Source organism: Volvox carteri (genome assembly GCF_000143455.1).
Source record: "Volvox carteri f. nagariensis unplaced genomic scaffold VOLCAscaffold_43, whole genome shotgun sequence".
NCBI lineage: Eukaryota > Viridiplantae > Chlorophyta > Chlorophyceae > Chlamydomonadales > Volvocaceae > Volvox > Volvox carteri.
The window spans coordinates 939,787-954,639 of NW_003307586.1; the positions used below are offsets into that span (position 1 = coordinate 939,787).

At 56.0% G+C, this 14,853-nt stretch overlaps 1 protein-coding gene across 1 annotated transcript; it reads left to right on the top strand.

The window, feature by feature from the left end:
• Window positions 1-216: 216 nt before the first annotated feature.
• Window positions 217-5,204, top strand: VOLCADRAFT_118773 (uncharacterized protein; the record flags this gene model as incomplete). The annotated part of the gene is made up of 9 exons (XM_002954456.1): window positions 217-595; window positions 907-1,003; window positions 1,508-1,646; window positions 2,525-2,595; window positions 3,150-3,240; window positions 3,646-3,798; window positions 4,096-4,197; window positions 4,565-4,648; window positions 5,061-5,204. 9 exons carry the CDS (start codon window positions 217-219, stop codon window positions 5,202-5,204), a joined length of 1,260 nt encoding a protein of 419 aa, XP_002954502.1.
• Between the last annotated feature and the right edge of the window lie 9,649 nt (window positions 5,205-14,853).

A 14,853-nucleotide genomic window follows, 5' to 3' on the forward strand; every position in this document is an offset into this window, starting at 1 on the left:
GTATTGTGAAACTAAGGTGAACGGCCCGTTTTGCCTCGATCCCAACTGGTCCAGTGCCTGGTGATGGCTCCAAGGCCGTCCACCCCGGCAAGCTTTGCGTGACACGCAGCTAAGGTCAGCGAATTCAGGCTCCGTTTCATTGGAATTATTGGACAGACAGGGTGTCAGCCGGCACGAAAACAGCTCGCACTCTACTTTTCGGCGAACAACAACAACATGGGCGCTTGCTGCTCACAGCCTAGCAGTGCGAAGTATGAAGCACCTGCCGGAAGCTCCAAGTCAACCAGCAAGCCCACTCAACCGAAGCCGACGAAGCCAAGTGTTCCTGACTTTGGCCTTTCGGGAACTCATGAAGTTATCAAGCTTCTAGGCCGCGGGGGTGAAGGTGAAACATGGCTGTGCCGGGATAAGCAAGCAGGCACGGAGGTGGCCATCAAGCTTATTAAGCGGCCCATTCCGAAGCCGGCTATTCAGGTCATCAAGCGTGAAATAAAAATACAGGCGGATCTGGGTCAGGGCCACTTGAACATTGTCAGCGCAGACGAAGTCATCCTTAGCAAGTCGCACCTTGGGTTAATCATGGAGTATGTGCCAGGTACGCCGCCTCGGGTCTTTTCTAGGGGGCCTTAAAGCAGGGTACGTGTCCAGCCATGGAGTATCCTGTGCAATTATGATTGTTTTTGCCACGAGGCAAATACGGAGTTGGGAGAACTCGAGCCGCGGCAGCAAGCTCAGTGCGGCGAGCGGTTAAGGGTTTGGCCTCAGGATGCCCTATGCTTCTTTCCAGTCCCTTCCACGTGCCAACTTGCGAAGCGTTTTGTTCCCTTGCGTTATTGCTATTCATTTACACCGTACCTCTTGACCTGACGCTATCCGGGGCCCTCTGATGCTTGGCTTGACCACCAGGGGGAAACATGGTAGGATACGTGACGAAAAAGCGTGAAACCAAGTCGGAGCGCGCGGGTCTGTGCCTGGATGAAGACGAGGCGCGGTACTTCTTCAGGTTGGTAATCCTATGGGACCCATGACGCACATTGGTATGTCGGGCTGCGACCGATGTGCCGTTGCGTCATGGAAACAACATGGTGACAAACGGGCCTAACCAGCACAGGTAGCGGACAGCGCTGCTAGGCGCTGAACAGTAGCACAAGGGGACACTGGAAGCCGTGTTCACGCAGTGTCCACATGTGTGTCGTCGTGGCCCTAGTAATGATCTGGGTACGCGCCGCTCCCTTGCACATTTTAGAATGGTTAAGGGACGTCGTCTGTCGTGGCCTCCTGTGAATGAAGCGCCCCTGTGGCTTTGCTTGACATGGTTGTATGTGCTTGTGTTATGCATGGATTGGGATGACTCCCTGGACTCTGGGATCTGTCCTGCCATCCTTTCATACCATAAACGTCAATGTGACATTATTCGCCACATTGTTAAATATCATCTATGTCCACGCCGTCGCTCACCCTGGAAGTCCCTTCTGGAACCCCATGGGGGTGCGTATCGTAATTGCAGGCAGCTGATCAGCGCTGTGGAGTACTGCCACCGCAACAACGTGGCCCACAGAGATCTGAAGCTGGATAACACTCTGCTGGACAACCATGACCCTGCCTGGCTGAAGCTGTGCGATTTCGGCTTTGCAAAGCACTGGCAGGTGCGGTGGTGGCGTAAACGTTCGATGAGGGTAGGGCTGAACGAATGGGCTTTGCGCTCGACATGGACCCTGCGACAGTGTTGTTGTCCATGGGGCCTAAGTTGGGTTTGTTTTTCTGTCTTGTTGGATTAGGAATTTCATGTTATGTCATGCCCGAGGGAAGCAGGTATAGTGGGGCACTTGTGAGCCGCCGGGTCATGAGTTGTAAGCCGGGTCCGTTTTAGCGAGGGCGAGCTCCAAGAAGCTTGGTTACGCAACAGGGGAGCGTTGTGTATAAATGTACGGCTTGCCCCTCGCTGCCCCGGGCCCATCCGGTGCATGTCCCATCGCTGTCACTCGCAACAATGTGCTGCCCTTGTTGCCTTGCCCTTGGCAGAGGCATGTTTTGATCTGCCTGCGAGTCGCATGCTGTATAAGCCTCAGTCAGTTCCATGACCGACGTTAATCAAAACTGCAACACAACAGCCGTGCTCTCACATCCCTGTCCAATTGAGTATCCGGTTCTGGGTGAATGGCTAAACCGGGTTCAGCCTGTCGAGCAGACGGGTCTTGATTAGCAGGGGTCAAGTCTATGTCGAGGCCTGTGTGCCACGGCAGGTTGGGAGTTTCTCGCTCCCATGGATGGAGCTGTTGAAATTGTGGACAGGGCAGCATTGCTGGGCCATCCACTGCTCAGTAGCAAGCCATTGCCTGCTTTCCGTCGTCGTCCGTTCACTTGCATTCTCGGCCTGCTCTGTGTCAAATGTGGCACTGAAGTCCTTAACCGCTCTTAGGCAGCTCCTGACTCCAGCCCTGCCATGGTGGTCCGTTGCAGTGGGTCATTTTCTCGACCTGGAATTCCTCGCCGCGTTCTCTCGACCCGCTGTGACCCCCTACAGGCCAACTCCAACATGGACACGATGCGCATTGGTACACCTGAGTACATGGGCCCCGAGCTCATCAGCAGCAGGTCAGTAGGATCCTCTTCGGAGCTTTAGTTTTGGCCTTGGGGAATTGCAGCGGGGGGTGATGTCTGGCCCCGAGTAATTGGGTTTGCGCCTTGAGCGGCTGTTCTATGGCAATTATGTTGCAAAGTGGAATGCTCTCTCTGGATAAACACGGTTACGGAATTACGTCTTGAGTTGTGCTGCTTATCGTGCCCCTGTAGACTGTCCCAGGCATGAGTGGTCTTGAACTTGGGGGCTACGCATTTGAAAAGATTGTCGCGTTCTGAGAAACCGGTGTTGTAGAGAAGGCGGACGAGGGGACGCGCACGCAGTTGGCGGGATGTATAGGCTGCGCACGGCTGCTTGCACAACAGCTATGCCCTGGGTTTCGGTTGCGTCAGCACCGGTTTAATTGTGATCTTAAAAGAAGCTATGAGAGCGTTCTCATCTCCTGGACCACCGCCCTTGCCGATCATACCACTTTCCGCACACGTCGGCTAAAACCCGACATTTTGTAGTTACTAGCTGGCCATAAATTAAAGCTCCTTGCGCCGCCGTTACTGCTCAATCCGCACAGGACTGGCTACGACGGAAAGAAAGTGGACGTGTGGGCTGCCGGCGTGCTCCTTTATGTCATGCTTGTTGGCATGTTCCCATTTGAGACGCAGGTAGGTCCGTTTCTATGCGCATCACATTCAACCACGCGGTTAGCGGGGCGTGTGTCAACTGGAAAGAGTGCGCTGCGCGGTATCTACTATGTACATACCACTACTAGTCGGGGCCTTGAGGGATGGCTTCTGCTTTGAATGGAGGCTTTGGTGTAAAGCTCCGTCCTCGGAGCACAGGGACAGAGGGCTGTGCACTGGGGCAGAGGGCACTGCACTAATGCCGCTTAGCAGAAACCCTGTTCGTTCACGTGGTTATCAGCGCGTCTGGCACGACCCAGGCTCATTTACCGAGGTCGGCTTATTTAATAACAAGGTATGGCTGACAGCAGGCTGGTTATCTACGCCACCAGCACCTTCAATGGCAGTCCTGCTGCTGAAACGCGTTCTCCTCCCGCTGCATCCCAGGATGACAACTTCAACAACACGGCTGGGCTGTACGACATTTGGCTCCAGCAGATCAAGACCAGTTGGCGGGAGGTGCCCAACAATACATCTGCCGCTTCGCGGCTATCCCCTGAACTTAAGGATTTGCTGGATAAGATGTTCCATGTAAAACAGGTGTGTAGGATGGTCGAGGATGATGTGACGGGCTGCGGAATGCATGGATGGATTTGGGAGAGATGATGGCTTTGGGGTTGATGTCGTCCCTCACGACGTTTGCATACCGACAAGCAGGAATCCGCTGTTGGTGGTCGGTGCGAAATTAGAAGACATATTCTGGGCAAATATAGCGCGGCGCCGCTAGCACCGAAGTGCCACGCGCTTAACATTGTCCCCCTTTGTCATTTCTACCTTCCTAACGCACTCGCTACTTTAGCCCGTCACGCCGCGATGTATGTCTTCCTATGTCTGCAGGAGAGCCGCGCCAGCATTGACACCATCAAGGCACATCCCTGGTTCAATAAGCCTCTGCCGGCCAAATTTGAGGAGTCGCTCAAGGTGCAACATTTGGTGGAGGTGGAGGGTTTAAAGCAGGACCGGACCGAATGTCCGATTAGTTCCCGTAGGGATACAATGGATCCTAGGTACACGCTTCCTGGTGACATGGCCGAAGCTTCCGCAAGGCACTCAGTATTAACTTGTTAGCACAAACATTTGTCGAATTTTATGTTCCCTGTCCTTCTTTACTCACAATAGTCCTGAAGGAATTCAAATTTGTTGGGGTCAAAATGTGATTTTCTAAGACTAAACATAACTGAATACAACTAAACCTTGAATGCGCGTTTCCGTAGCTACAGAGAAGGCTTTTAAGGTAGGGCCAAAACTCAAGCCGTGGGTTAAAGCCACCCGTGCTTGCTAATACACTCCGTGGCCCTGTTCGAAGGAGCTGGAGGAGGAGCAGCTGGTGATTGACGAGCAGGTTTCTAAGGGCGCCTTCCACAGTGCCGAGAGGGACAAGGCGCTTGAGGTACGAGGACATAGGAGGGCATTGGGTTGCGGTTGATTGTGGGAAGGGCAGGGACCGGGAGCTTGACATGGACATATTAAGATATTGGTTGTGATAAATGCCCGGGTAATGCAGGTCTTTTCAATGTCTGGGGTCTGCGTGTACCCCTCTGCCTGTGCTCCTCTTCCCTTCTGCCAAGAATGAGTTTGTACTGCCGCCAGCGATGGCTGGCCGGGGGCCGCCTGTTTCTCGGCTGGGTTATTGTTGATCTTGAGCGGGATCCGGCCTTTCTTACACCTCCCGCGACATGGCCAATTGTCCTCCTGATAACATACACGTGCAAAACTGCGCAGTATTGATGCTTTCTGCTGCCTTCCTCCGATGTGACATATATCGTTTGCGACCGGTACCCGTGTCTGGCCTGGCCGCTCAGGCGCTACTGGACCGCGCCGTTGTGCAAGCATTGCCCACAGAGGAGGTCACGCGGCTGAGCTTGTCCAAGATCAAGCGAGCGTACAGCATCCTTAAGGCCAAGGGCAACGGGGCCGCCATGGCGGCGGTGGCGGAGGAGGAGTGAAACGGGAGGGTTTTCTTTGTGCGCACATCTTCGGGCGCAGGATGTGGAGGCGCTGCCTTAAAGGTTGGAGATTGGTAGGCGTGGGAGTTCTGTTACTTGGCCGTCGGTAACAGCTCCGTGATGCCCAGCCTTGGCGGGTTTGTCCCCAGGCAAATTCGGCCTTGCACCATGGCGAGAGCGATAAGCCGCTACAGTGGCAGCACTGGACTGCGTATGCATGCAAGATGTGGGTCGGCATTCATCCATACTGTGCTGTATGTGCATAGCGGCTCTGGAGCCTCTAATATTACCGGCTGTTCTGTATGTCATCTGGGGATGTGGTTGTGGGAAACGAGTTGGCGCTGGGATGACATGCTTGGAACAGGTGCGAAAATGTGCAGCAAGACAGGGGTGTGTGGCTCGTGCGGTCTTTGCAAGACTGAGAGCGTCTTGAATGTCGGGAAACTAAGTACCCGGTTGAGAAGAGCGATCAAACTGGTGCAAACTGTTGCTTGTGGTGGCACGAAGGCGGACGATGGAGCTTATATCGCCGCCACTTCTAGTGGCCTCGCGCTATTGCATTCGGTTGCTATGAGGCAGCGCTGCAGGCCATTTGGTAGGGTGGGTGTGTTACACTGCTGCGTCAATCTAAGCGGTATGACGCGTGATCGCTTCTGCGGAGTAGAATCCCGTGGGATTCGAAAGAAGGAAGTTAGGTTGAGAGTTTTGGCAACCCGTACGAGCAACCGCAAAGGCACGCCGGTAGCGCTGCTCAATAAGCAAGTGAGCTGCGGTAGGCATTCTCGTATATGCTCAGGAACGAAAGGGGCGGCAGACGAATTCAGGTGGTGAGGTTCGTTGGAGCGGATTAGTTATATACTTAGGTCGATTAGATCTTGCAAGTGAGGCGAGTGACGGATGTTGGTTGTGTACTTGGAGCGCGATGCCTTGTGACGTGCCTGCCACCATCCTGACTGTAATGGGTCGATATTGTCGGAACCTAATGCGAAGGTGGAGGCCGGTGGGCACTGTGCCCGTGCTGCCTCTTCCGCACGCAGAGCGCACCTCTTCGTACATTGTTTCTTCATACGACGGTTTGTGTCTTTTGGTTGCGACTGTCGTCGTGTGGGGTATCTAGGCTACCCTGCCGAACGACTTAAGAACAGCCTATTGATAGTGATTACTGATCGCTGTCCATGTTGACCCTTTTCGTGCTCTTGCGGACATGGGTCCATACTGGACACGGATGGAGATTTTAGGCGCACGGAAAAGCTGAACAGCTGGCAGATCGGATGTACGAATAACACCTGCTGCAGTACTGTTGTCGTACAAGGATTGCACTGGTAGTGAATGCTTGGAGACTGCCATCGCTTGAGCTTGCACACCTCGGGCTCTGCCTGTTTTGTTCCCGAGGTGGAGGGCTAGCGTGGCTGGAGTAGCTGCGGAATGGATGCGGCATGGCTGTGAAGAGAGTAGGTCCCCTTGTGCCTTGGGTTCCCCGTGAGGTTGGCATGAATGGAAGCGGTGCATTTGGACCATGGCGGCTCTTGTACAGGGGTCACCGGAAGTGGCCAGCGGAAAGGCCAGCAAAGCAGTCTTAAGGCCCATAGTGCACGTGGTATCTCCTGCGAATCATCCGAGCGTGTTGGCTGTATCATATCTGGCGCGTTTGGAGCGCGCATCAGGGCCGGTACTGCTCGGGGCTCCCCCGTCTCCGAATTGACCAACAGTGTGTTGCGGATAATGCAGATGCATGCCGTGGCGCACCTGCCTACAGGATCACGCTGCACATGGTGGCTGGCTCCTTGAGGCATACGCACGTGGAGTAACAGTTTGTTACGCAATCCGACAGACTGGATTTGGTGGCTGAATAGGAAGCGTGGGGTCCTGCGCAACTGTGAATGCGACACATGTGTGCCATGCTATGCATATGCTCATCGGTCAATGTGTTGCCCTGGGTTGAAAACGATGTGCTAAGTCTTCGTAATTTGATCTCTGTCCTGCACTCCTGGGATTCTGTTACCTTGCTTTTCGTTCTTTCGTTCTGAATTGCACCTCGGAAAGCCTGCAGGCTTCTGCTGCTCGCTTTCTCGTTCTTAAGCACAGACCCCGAAGGCACCACCAACGAAGTGTAATCGGAAGTAATCGAAAATGTGTAAAACCCTTCCAAACATGTGCCTCGTTTCTGGATATGCGCGCGTCGCACGCATGGGCCGTAACCCTCGTAAGAGACACGACGTACGGCGAGACTGGTCTGGAGCGCAGGACGTGTGGCAGTAGCACAATTGTCTTGGCTAACGTAGGATGTTTTGCTAACTAGATAAACATACTGACATTTATTATTGACGGCGTTTCTGGAGGTGCTTGGCTGTAGCCACAAACGCATAAAGTCTACATGGGAGATTATTTTAGGATATTAGGCTTGAATTATGGCGCAAGTCAGGATGAAATCAAGGTCGCTTTCAGAAAGCTTGCTCTCTTGCATCACCCGGATAGGTAACAAGGGTTTCTTTGTGAAAATGGAAACCACCACGAGCATTTTTTGTAACGGGGGAAGTATTTGGGCAGGCACACAAATTCATCCAAGGCGAAGCAAGAAGAAGCGGCGGCAAGGTTCAAGGTAACCATTGTGTGAACGCTATTTTGCCACCAGGCCCTTGCCCTTAAGCCATTCCCTAACCTGAATGGAACCTCACAAACCTCAAACGCTGTAGGCGATAACCGAAGCTTACGAGTTTCTTACGGACGGTAAGTCCTTAATGAGCCGAACATTTCACCTCGGTAACCCAGCTTTAGACAGGCATAGACCTTGGGCAGCCGTCTCTTAAGGTGTCGCTTTCTTCCAGCTGTCACGATGCCTATGACAACCTGTGTCACTCGGTGCAGGTGAGCGCATCACCGTGTTGCCTGCGAGGAGAGGTGCTCGCGCGCCTGCTGCTCCACCGCACCTTCAGACACAACGCGCCGGTTCTACTGCATAGGCAAAGACGACTCCTTCCGTGAAGTGTTCCAGTCCACGGGTTTTAACCTGCGCTGTACGGCGGCCGAGCTCGCTGCCCACCCCCGACATTCCCTGCCATTGCGTGTTGCAGATCGGAAACGCGCTCAGTATGAAGCTTCCGCACATGGCGTCAATGGCAGGCGGCGGCATTCAAGTGCTCATCACACATACCATCACAATGTCAACACGGATTGGGCCTACAGCAACTATTCCCACCGGGATCACGGCCGCGCACGACTCTGTGAGTCAATACTTAACTCCCGTCGCGTCTCCCAGAACTGGCGCACACACACATATCATGGCTGTCTGCTGTATGGGAACGTGGCTGCGGGAAAAGGCACCCCTGGAAACGTGTGGAAACGTGTCCAAAACATGTTCCGCCTAAGTAGAAACTAGAAAGAGGAAATTCCTGATTGTGTTTCTGTGCTGCGTTCTGCGCTGCAGCCTGGTTCCAGCAGTTGCAGAGGGCGGTGGGTGCCCGCAAGCTGGAGGCGGGGCTGACGCTTGCCGGGGTTGGGCTGCTGCTGTTCGGCGGCTATGCGGTGGACGCGATGTGGCTGGCGAGGAACCAAGGGGTGAGGGGACCGCTGCGGGAGCGGGATGGGAGCGGCGGCGGGCTCCAAATTGAAGCGGCGAAGCCACCGCCGAGCGTAAAATGCTCTTCTGGACACGATAGAACCCTGCAGAGTTTTGCGGTTTGGTTAGAACCAAGTTTCGCAACCTCCTGCTGGCATGTCGTAGTATGTTGCAGACGTCACGTCCCGCACCAACCCTTCTTTCTCCCCCTTGAGGTGCTCGGCCGCCTTCCCACTGACCCACCCAGGCTCTGCTCCCCAGCCAGCTCCTATTTTGGTCGCCGGGTGACTGAGTCACCACCCAATCCATCCTGAGGCCCAAGCCACGCCTGACCCGACCTGACTGCAGAAAAGCTTCAGCGACATGCAAGCCGCCAGGATGTCGTCGTCCTCGGCCGCCGCCGCCTCCGGACCGGCGAGTGGCGAGGAGCCTGGCGGGCTGGCGGGAGGCAGCCAGCGACCCAAGCCGTACAGTCCCGCGGTGGGTTGCAGCTCCAGGTGGGCCTCCGAGGGCTGCGAGGGTGGGGGACGGGCTGGGTTGGGCTGTGACATGGGATGCTGGCCAGACAGGGGGAAGACTTGCAGGCAGGGTGGACAACCAGCGGATGGGGCCAGGAAAGGGGTGGTGCACAGGGCATTTCCAGTCCAAACAATTACAGCACGGCAAGGCGGCTACGGGGAAGCGGGCAACGGGGATGGATTAAGCGTTCCCGGATATCTCGCCTGGTTGCCATGGCCAGCAGCGGCACTGGGGACGCTGATGAAAGCCAAAAGGGCGCCCGGGTCCGAATGAATTAGGATGGAAGGGGATGATGAAGGATAGCATGCCGTTGAACGTCAGCCGGCCAACTGCCCTTCCCTACGGGGGCCCTCTCTCCCCCCTCTACCTCTCAGTGCGATTACTAACCCTGTCACATATGTGCGTGACTGCAGGCATAGCGTGTCCTCGGTGCTGAAGCAGCGGCTACCCAGCGGCGTCCTGTCCGACCCCTGTCAACGGCGCCTGGCGGAGCTACCCCTGGCTGAGCTGCTGGCGGAGGAGGAGGCGGCCTGCCAGCAGGAGCAGGGGCAGGAGCTGGGCCAGATGAAGCTGAAGCAGCAGCAGCGACAGGAGGACCAGCTAACGGAGGAGGGGCGGCGGCGGCATGAGGCCGGCGGGCGTGCTTGCGGAGGGGCGGCGGCAGGCCAGGACGTCCTTCACCTTGGAGGAGGGGCGGTGGAGGTGGAGAATGCAAGAGGGGCCGACCCCAGAGGCGTAGGGGATAGAAGACCGTACGTGGACAGGGCGGTGGTGTTGCCGCCGCCCAGCCCACCGGGGCAGATGGCGGGACACCACCCGCCAGTGCGAGGATGACTCAGGGCTTCGAGCCTGGAGGGGGCCCCCCTCAGCGGCCCACGAGCCGAGCTGGTTCGTGTCATATTCTTTAGTGCGGAGTGTGAGTGCGGGCGCATGGAGAGCTAGGTTTCTTCGGAGGCGTGTTTCGTGCTTCCCTTCAATGGCGATAGGGGGTTGGTCGATAGGGGGATGGTCATGGGTACAAACTGATGTCCTGAGAGGCCAACCAAATGATTCACAGGTGTGGATTTTGATAGATTCAATGATCCTTCCGCAGGTTCACCTACGGAAACCTTGTTACGACTTCTCCTTCCTCTTGGTGGGAGGGTTAAATGAACTTCTCAACAATAGGGGGAATAATGCGGCTGCCAGGTTGGGCTTGACAGGAAGCGCGCGCGTTGAATGGAAAAGTGTGCCTGCCGAATGCTCGCTGCGCGGGGGTTACGCAGTGTGGCTGGTCGGATAGCGTAACATTTTTTGTTTGTTTCGGGCTTATCCTAAGGCATAGCTTCCCTACCCGACTCCTGTCATGTGGTGGTCTCCTGAGGATGTCGCATGTCACACCTTCATGACACCATGGACGAACCAACTCTGCGCGTCAAGCCTCTAGCCGTACGTGATGCTTCCCTTCCAACTCATGGGGGGTTGCACTTCCCCGCAAGTGAAAAGAATTACTGAAACAGGACGCCGTAAAGTGTGGATGCAGACATAAGCAATGAGCAAGGTCCGCGCCGATGCGGATGGGAAGGACCCTGCCGCCGATGAGGCATCTGCACTACTGCATCGGCCAGGATCAGCTTTGGAATTTGAAATAGAGCATCCACCGACTGATGAAGCGCGGTCGCATAACACCTGTCTGCGGCGAATCTGGCGCGGCTTTGTTAATGCTTTCGCATTCGGAAACGCCCAGCACAGGAAACGGCAGCTAATTTTGCTTGTGCTGCTTTCGCTAACACTTATTACGGGAGTTTACTTGGCGTGGTCGATTATGACACCATCGTCCTCTTCCGGGACTGGGGACATTCGTATTGTGCTGCTGGCCGACGCGCATCTGATCGGACCCCAATACATTAACGGCAATGAGTCTAACGACCTGGATAATGAGTCCATCATGAAGACCGCCGACCGGCTACGGGAGGCCCAGCAAAAGGTTCCCAGGGTTGGGGTTGGAAGTCGGGGAAAGCTCCGAAGCAAAGACCTCCCCTGCACGTGGGAGAGCGTGTCCTACCGCATATCCAGCCATGTACCCGTCCCAGTGCACTTCTCCATTTCCTACGTCTTTAGCGTTAAGCACTGCACTCGGGTTCCACCCCTCGCCCGCCTGATGCTTGGTTGCCGCCACGACAGATTGAGGCGCTCAGGCCGCGGCCCAAGGCAGTGATTTTCCTGGGTGATGTCATTCACAATGGCTACGTCTCCAAGAATTTTGAGTGGTGAGCCCATTCGCTTAGACTTAGTCTGTGCTCACCTGGTCTCACTCCTTACCTAACCTGATCTGATCTGGATGCTGAATGGTAATTGACCCAAGGGGCCATTGGGGATGCCAGCCCTCCAACTTCTGGGTGCTTTAAACAGCGCAGGGCGGATAGCACGCAAGGGAGGAGGGGAAAAGGTCACATACATGAAATGGAACTCGGTGCAATGACTGTTGGGCGGCCTCCAGCAAAAACTTTATGCGTGGACATGCCACCCCAACGTGGAAAAGGCCCTTTAAACCAAAAACCGCACACGTGACATTTGTTTTCTCGCGGGCGGCGGGGCGGCGGGCTAGGTACTACGGCCTGGGGTGCTGCAGAGCATTGGGTGCGCGAGAACATTGGGCACATTGCGGATCTTGAATCCTGTGATATCCTGGTTTCTCGGCCCTCCACCGCTACTTCATTCCCGCACCCCTCCTGGATTAGCTGCCTCTCTCTGCCACTTCTGTCTGGCTGCGTGATGTGTTGCTCATGAGCGCCTTTCATCCACGCATCCGCCGCATGGGTTGCAACTTTCGCCCAAGGTACAAGAGCAACCGTAATGCGTACACCGTGGGCCAAGAGATCTTCCGCATGTTCACGTTGCCCGTCTGGTACCTGTGGGGGAACCACGACTACCATGTAAGTGAAGCGTGATGAGGGACGGCAATCTCGTACACGGCAACCTGAACGAGGGGACATCACATTCTCCCTCTGCACATCTGCGCTGTGTTGTGCGGCTCTCCATTAACTGCGTCTTGGGCAGTCGGCAGCAGTTGGAGAGCATCCCTCCTCTTGGCTCTCGTGCTGGTGGCTGGTACGGCAGCAAGTTTGCCGCTGTGTAAGCAGGGGGTTTAAGCGCTACCGTCCACAAATAACACATGATGCAGATGTTTGTGCCGTATACGGATGAGTCCCTTTCCGCCCCGTTCCATCTATCTACTTGCTCATCTATCTACTTACCTGTGTGTCTGTATGTCTGTGCGAGAGCATTCGCACGCTTCAGGACCTCGCATGTCCCCTTCAAGCTCAGATGCTCCCAGCCCAGGCTTCATGTCAGCAGAACATCAGCAAAGAGTCGCGGTTCCATGAAATTCTCCCCAGCCATCTAGCCCTGGTCAACCCAAGCCGAACTCTCTTGCTTTCCTCTGGGGCCTGACCTCCCGTAATCACTGCCCTGCCCCCAGCTGTGGACGTGCGCTGATACCCTCCATCCCCCTCTGGCACTTACCTCTTTGACTTTTGTGTACGAATTCTTTCTCCCCTACTGGCCTATGACTCAGCTGTTTGGTGTTGCACGATGTTTCTTTCCCCCGTGCCTCAGACCACCTGTGGTAACGCCAACCGCTCTTATGACCGTTTTGAGCTCAGTCACAAATTGTTTGAACACTTTTTCGGAGATGCCGCCCGGCCTTTCAGCGTGCAGCGTGCAGGCCGTTACAAGCTGCTGTTCCTCAACGGTAATGTGTGCGCGGTATGGCAAGTGGAGGGGACGACGATGAAGGGAGACGTGCTGCCTGATTAGGATATGAAGCGCATTCCGCGCGTTCTTTTGGCGAACGGAGGAATTCGGGAAGACCCGGGAATAGGGATACCTCGTAGCGCGCGTGTTTGTGTGTATGTGTGTGTATGTGTGTTATGCACGAGGCAGTGCACGCATGGTGCTGTTGCGCTGGCAGGTACCGTAGCCGAGTGGAGAAGAAACGTTAGGGCACTAAAGGATTATTGCCGGGTCGGTAGGTTGGGGCACACGGGAGTGGCGAGGTAGGCTGCATGCGCGTGTTGACCCATAAGAAACCCTCACACCCAGGCACACGTGCAGCGGAACCGCGGAGTGGCCGTCCACCCCCGCGTTGTCGTGCTGCGGACAGTCCGAGTGCCGCCACGTGCCCCAGCCCAGAAGGGATTCCGGTGTTTTCCCTTTTTTGTGCAAATTTGAATATGACAGACCGTCGAGCCATCGTGATGTCTTTTTTCCTGCCTTGTGCACCGCCGCGCCGTCTGCATGCGGCCCCAGGCATGTTGGGCCCCTCCTGGGACCCGGGTCACCCCCGCTGCGACACCCGGGTGGCCAGCTTGGGTGAGAAGCAGCTGAGCTGGCTGGCGGGGGAGCTCCAGGGGAAGGAGCCCGTGTTTGTGTTTTTGCACCACCCGCTGCCAGGTAGGCCGGTAGGTATGTGCGTGTACGTGTACGTGTGTGTGTGCGCGTAGGAGAGGATGTGGGGAGGTATGGGCCGGTCTACAATATGAAGTTTGATGCGCTTTAGATCGGAGCATCTCTCCCATCCCCATCCTTATTTAGACTGCTACTTCCCATCGTTTGCATTAACCATGCTTTCCCTTCTTGCTCGTTCCTACAACACCCCACCCCACCCCACCCCCGGGGTGTGTGTGTGTGCAGCCACCATGCGTTCCGAGGTCGCTGGTAGTCATCGGCACCCCGACGTGTTGTCCCTGCTGGTGGCGCACTCCAAAAACATCATGGCGGTGTTCTCAGGGCATTACCACCGGTAGGCGGGTGGGGACCCCGCCGGGGGGGTAATGGAGGCTGTGTGGGTGTGTGCGGCCCGGGGGCACAGGAGGGAGCGCAGCAGATGGGTTGGGGGGTTAGGGTGGTCAGGAGAGTCGGATGGATCTCCTAGGCGACCCCGTCGCCATCACGTCGCCATCACGTGGTACTGTGTCCTGATGGCCCTGATGGGGGAGGGGTATCGGTATTTTCCACGAGCCCGTACGCTTTACAACGTTGGGGGCTTTGTTCGAGGTGACCCTGTTCCCTCGGTAGTCGAATAATACGGCTATCAGGAAAATCGCATAGGCGAGGAACAGCACGTCTCTTATTCCTTTATGCGCCACGCTATGCAGTTGGTGGTGCTCCAACCCCTGGTGTTTGAGGCGCTTGCGGGCCCTTAGCCCCATTAACCTACAGCCTGCCTTGTTCCCGTCCTCACCGTTCCTTCTCCACTTCGCTGTGCTCCGCCCTTGGCGGCTCGTGAAACCCCCAGGGGCTTGGACTGGCAGGATGCCTACCCCTTTCCCCATCGGACGTTGCCGTCATGCCGGTACGACTCCGACAATTGGTTCGTACTTCACCTTCCGGCGTCCGGTCCTGTCAGGTACGGTACGGTATGGTACGGCAGGGCAGGGTTTGAAGTGCGCCGGCCGCGTTGGGAGCCTGCGTCGGCACGCGCCCTTCTAGATCCGGTTGTGCCCTGTCGCGGTACAAAAGTGCCGTATACGCTGGGCCTTGCTTCCCAACATATGGGTGTCGTGCACACGATGCGCATGGAGTTAGGGGCCA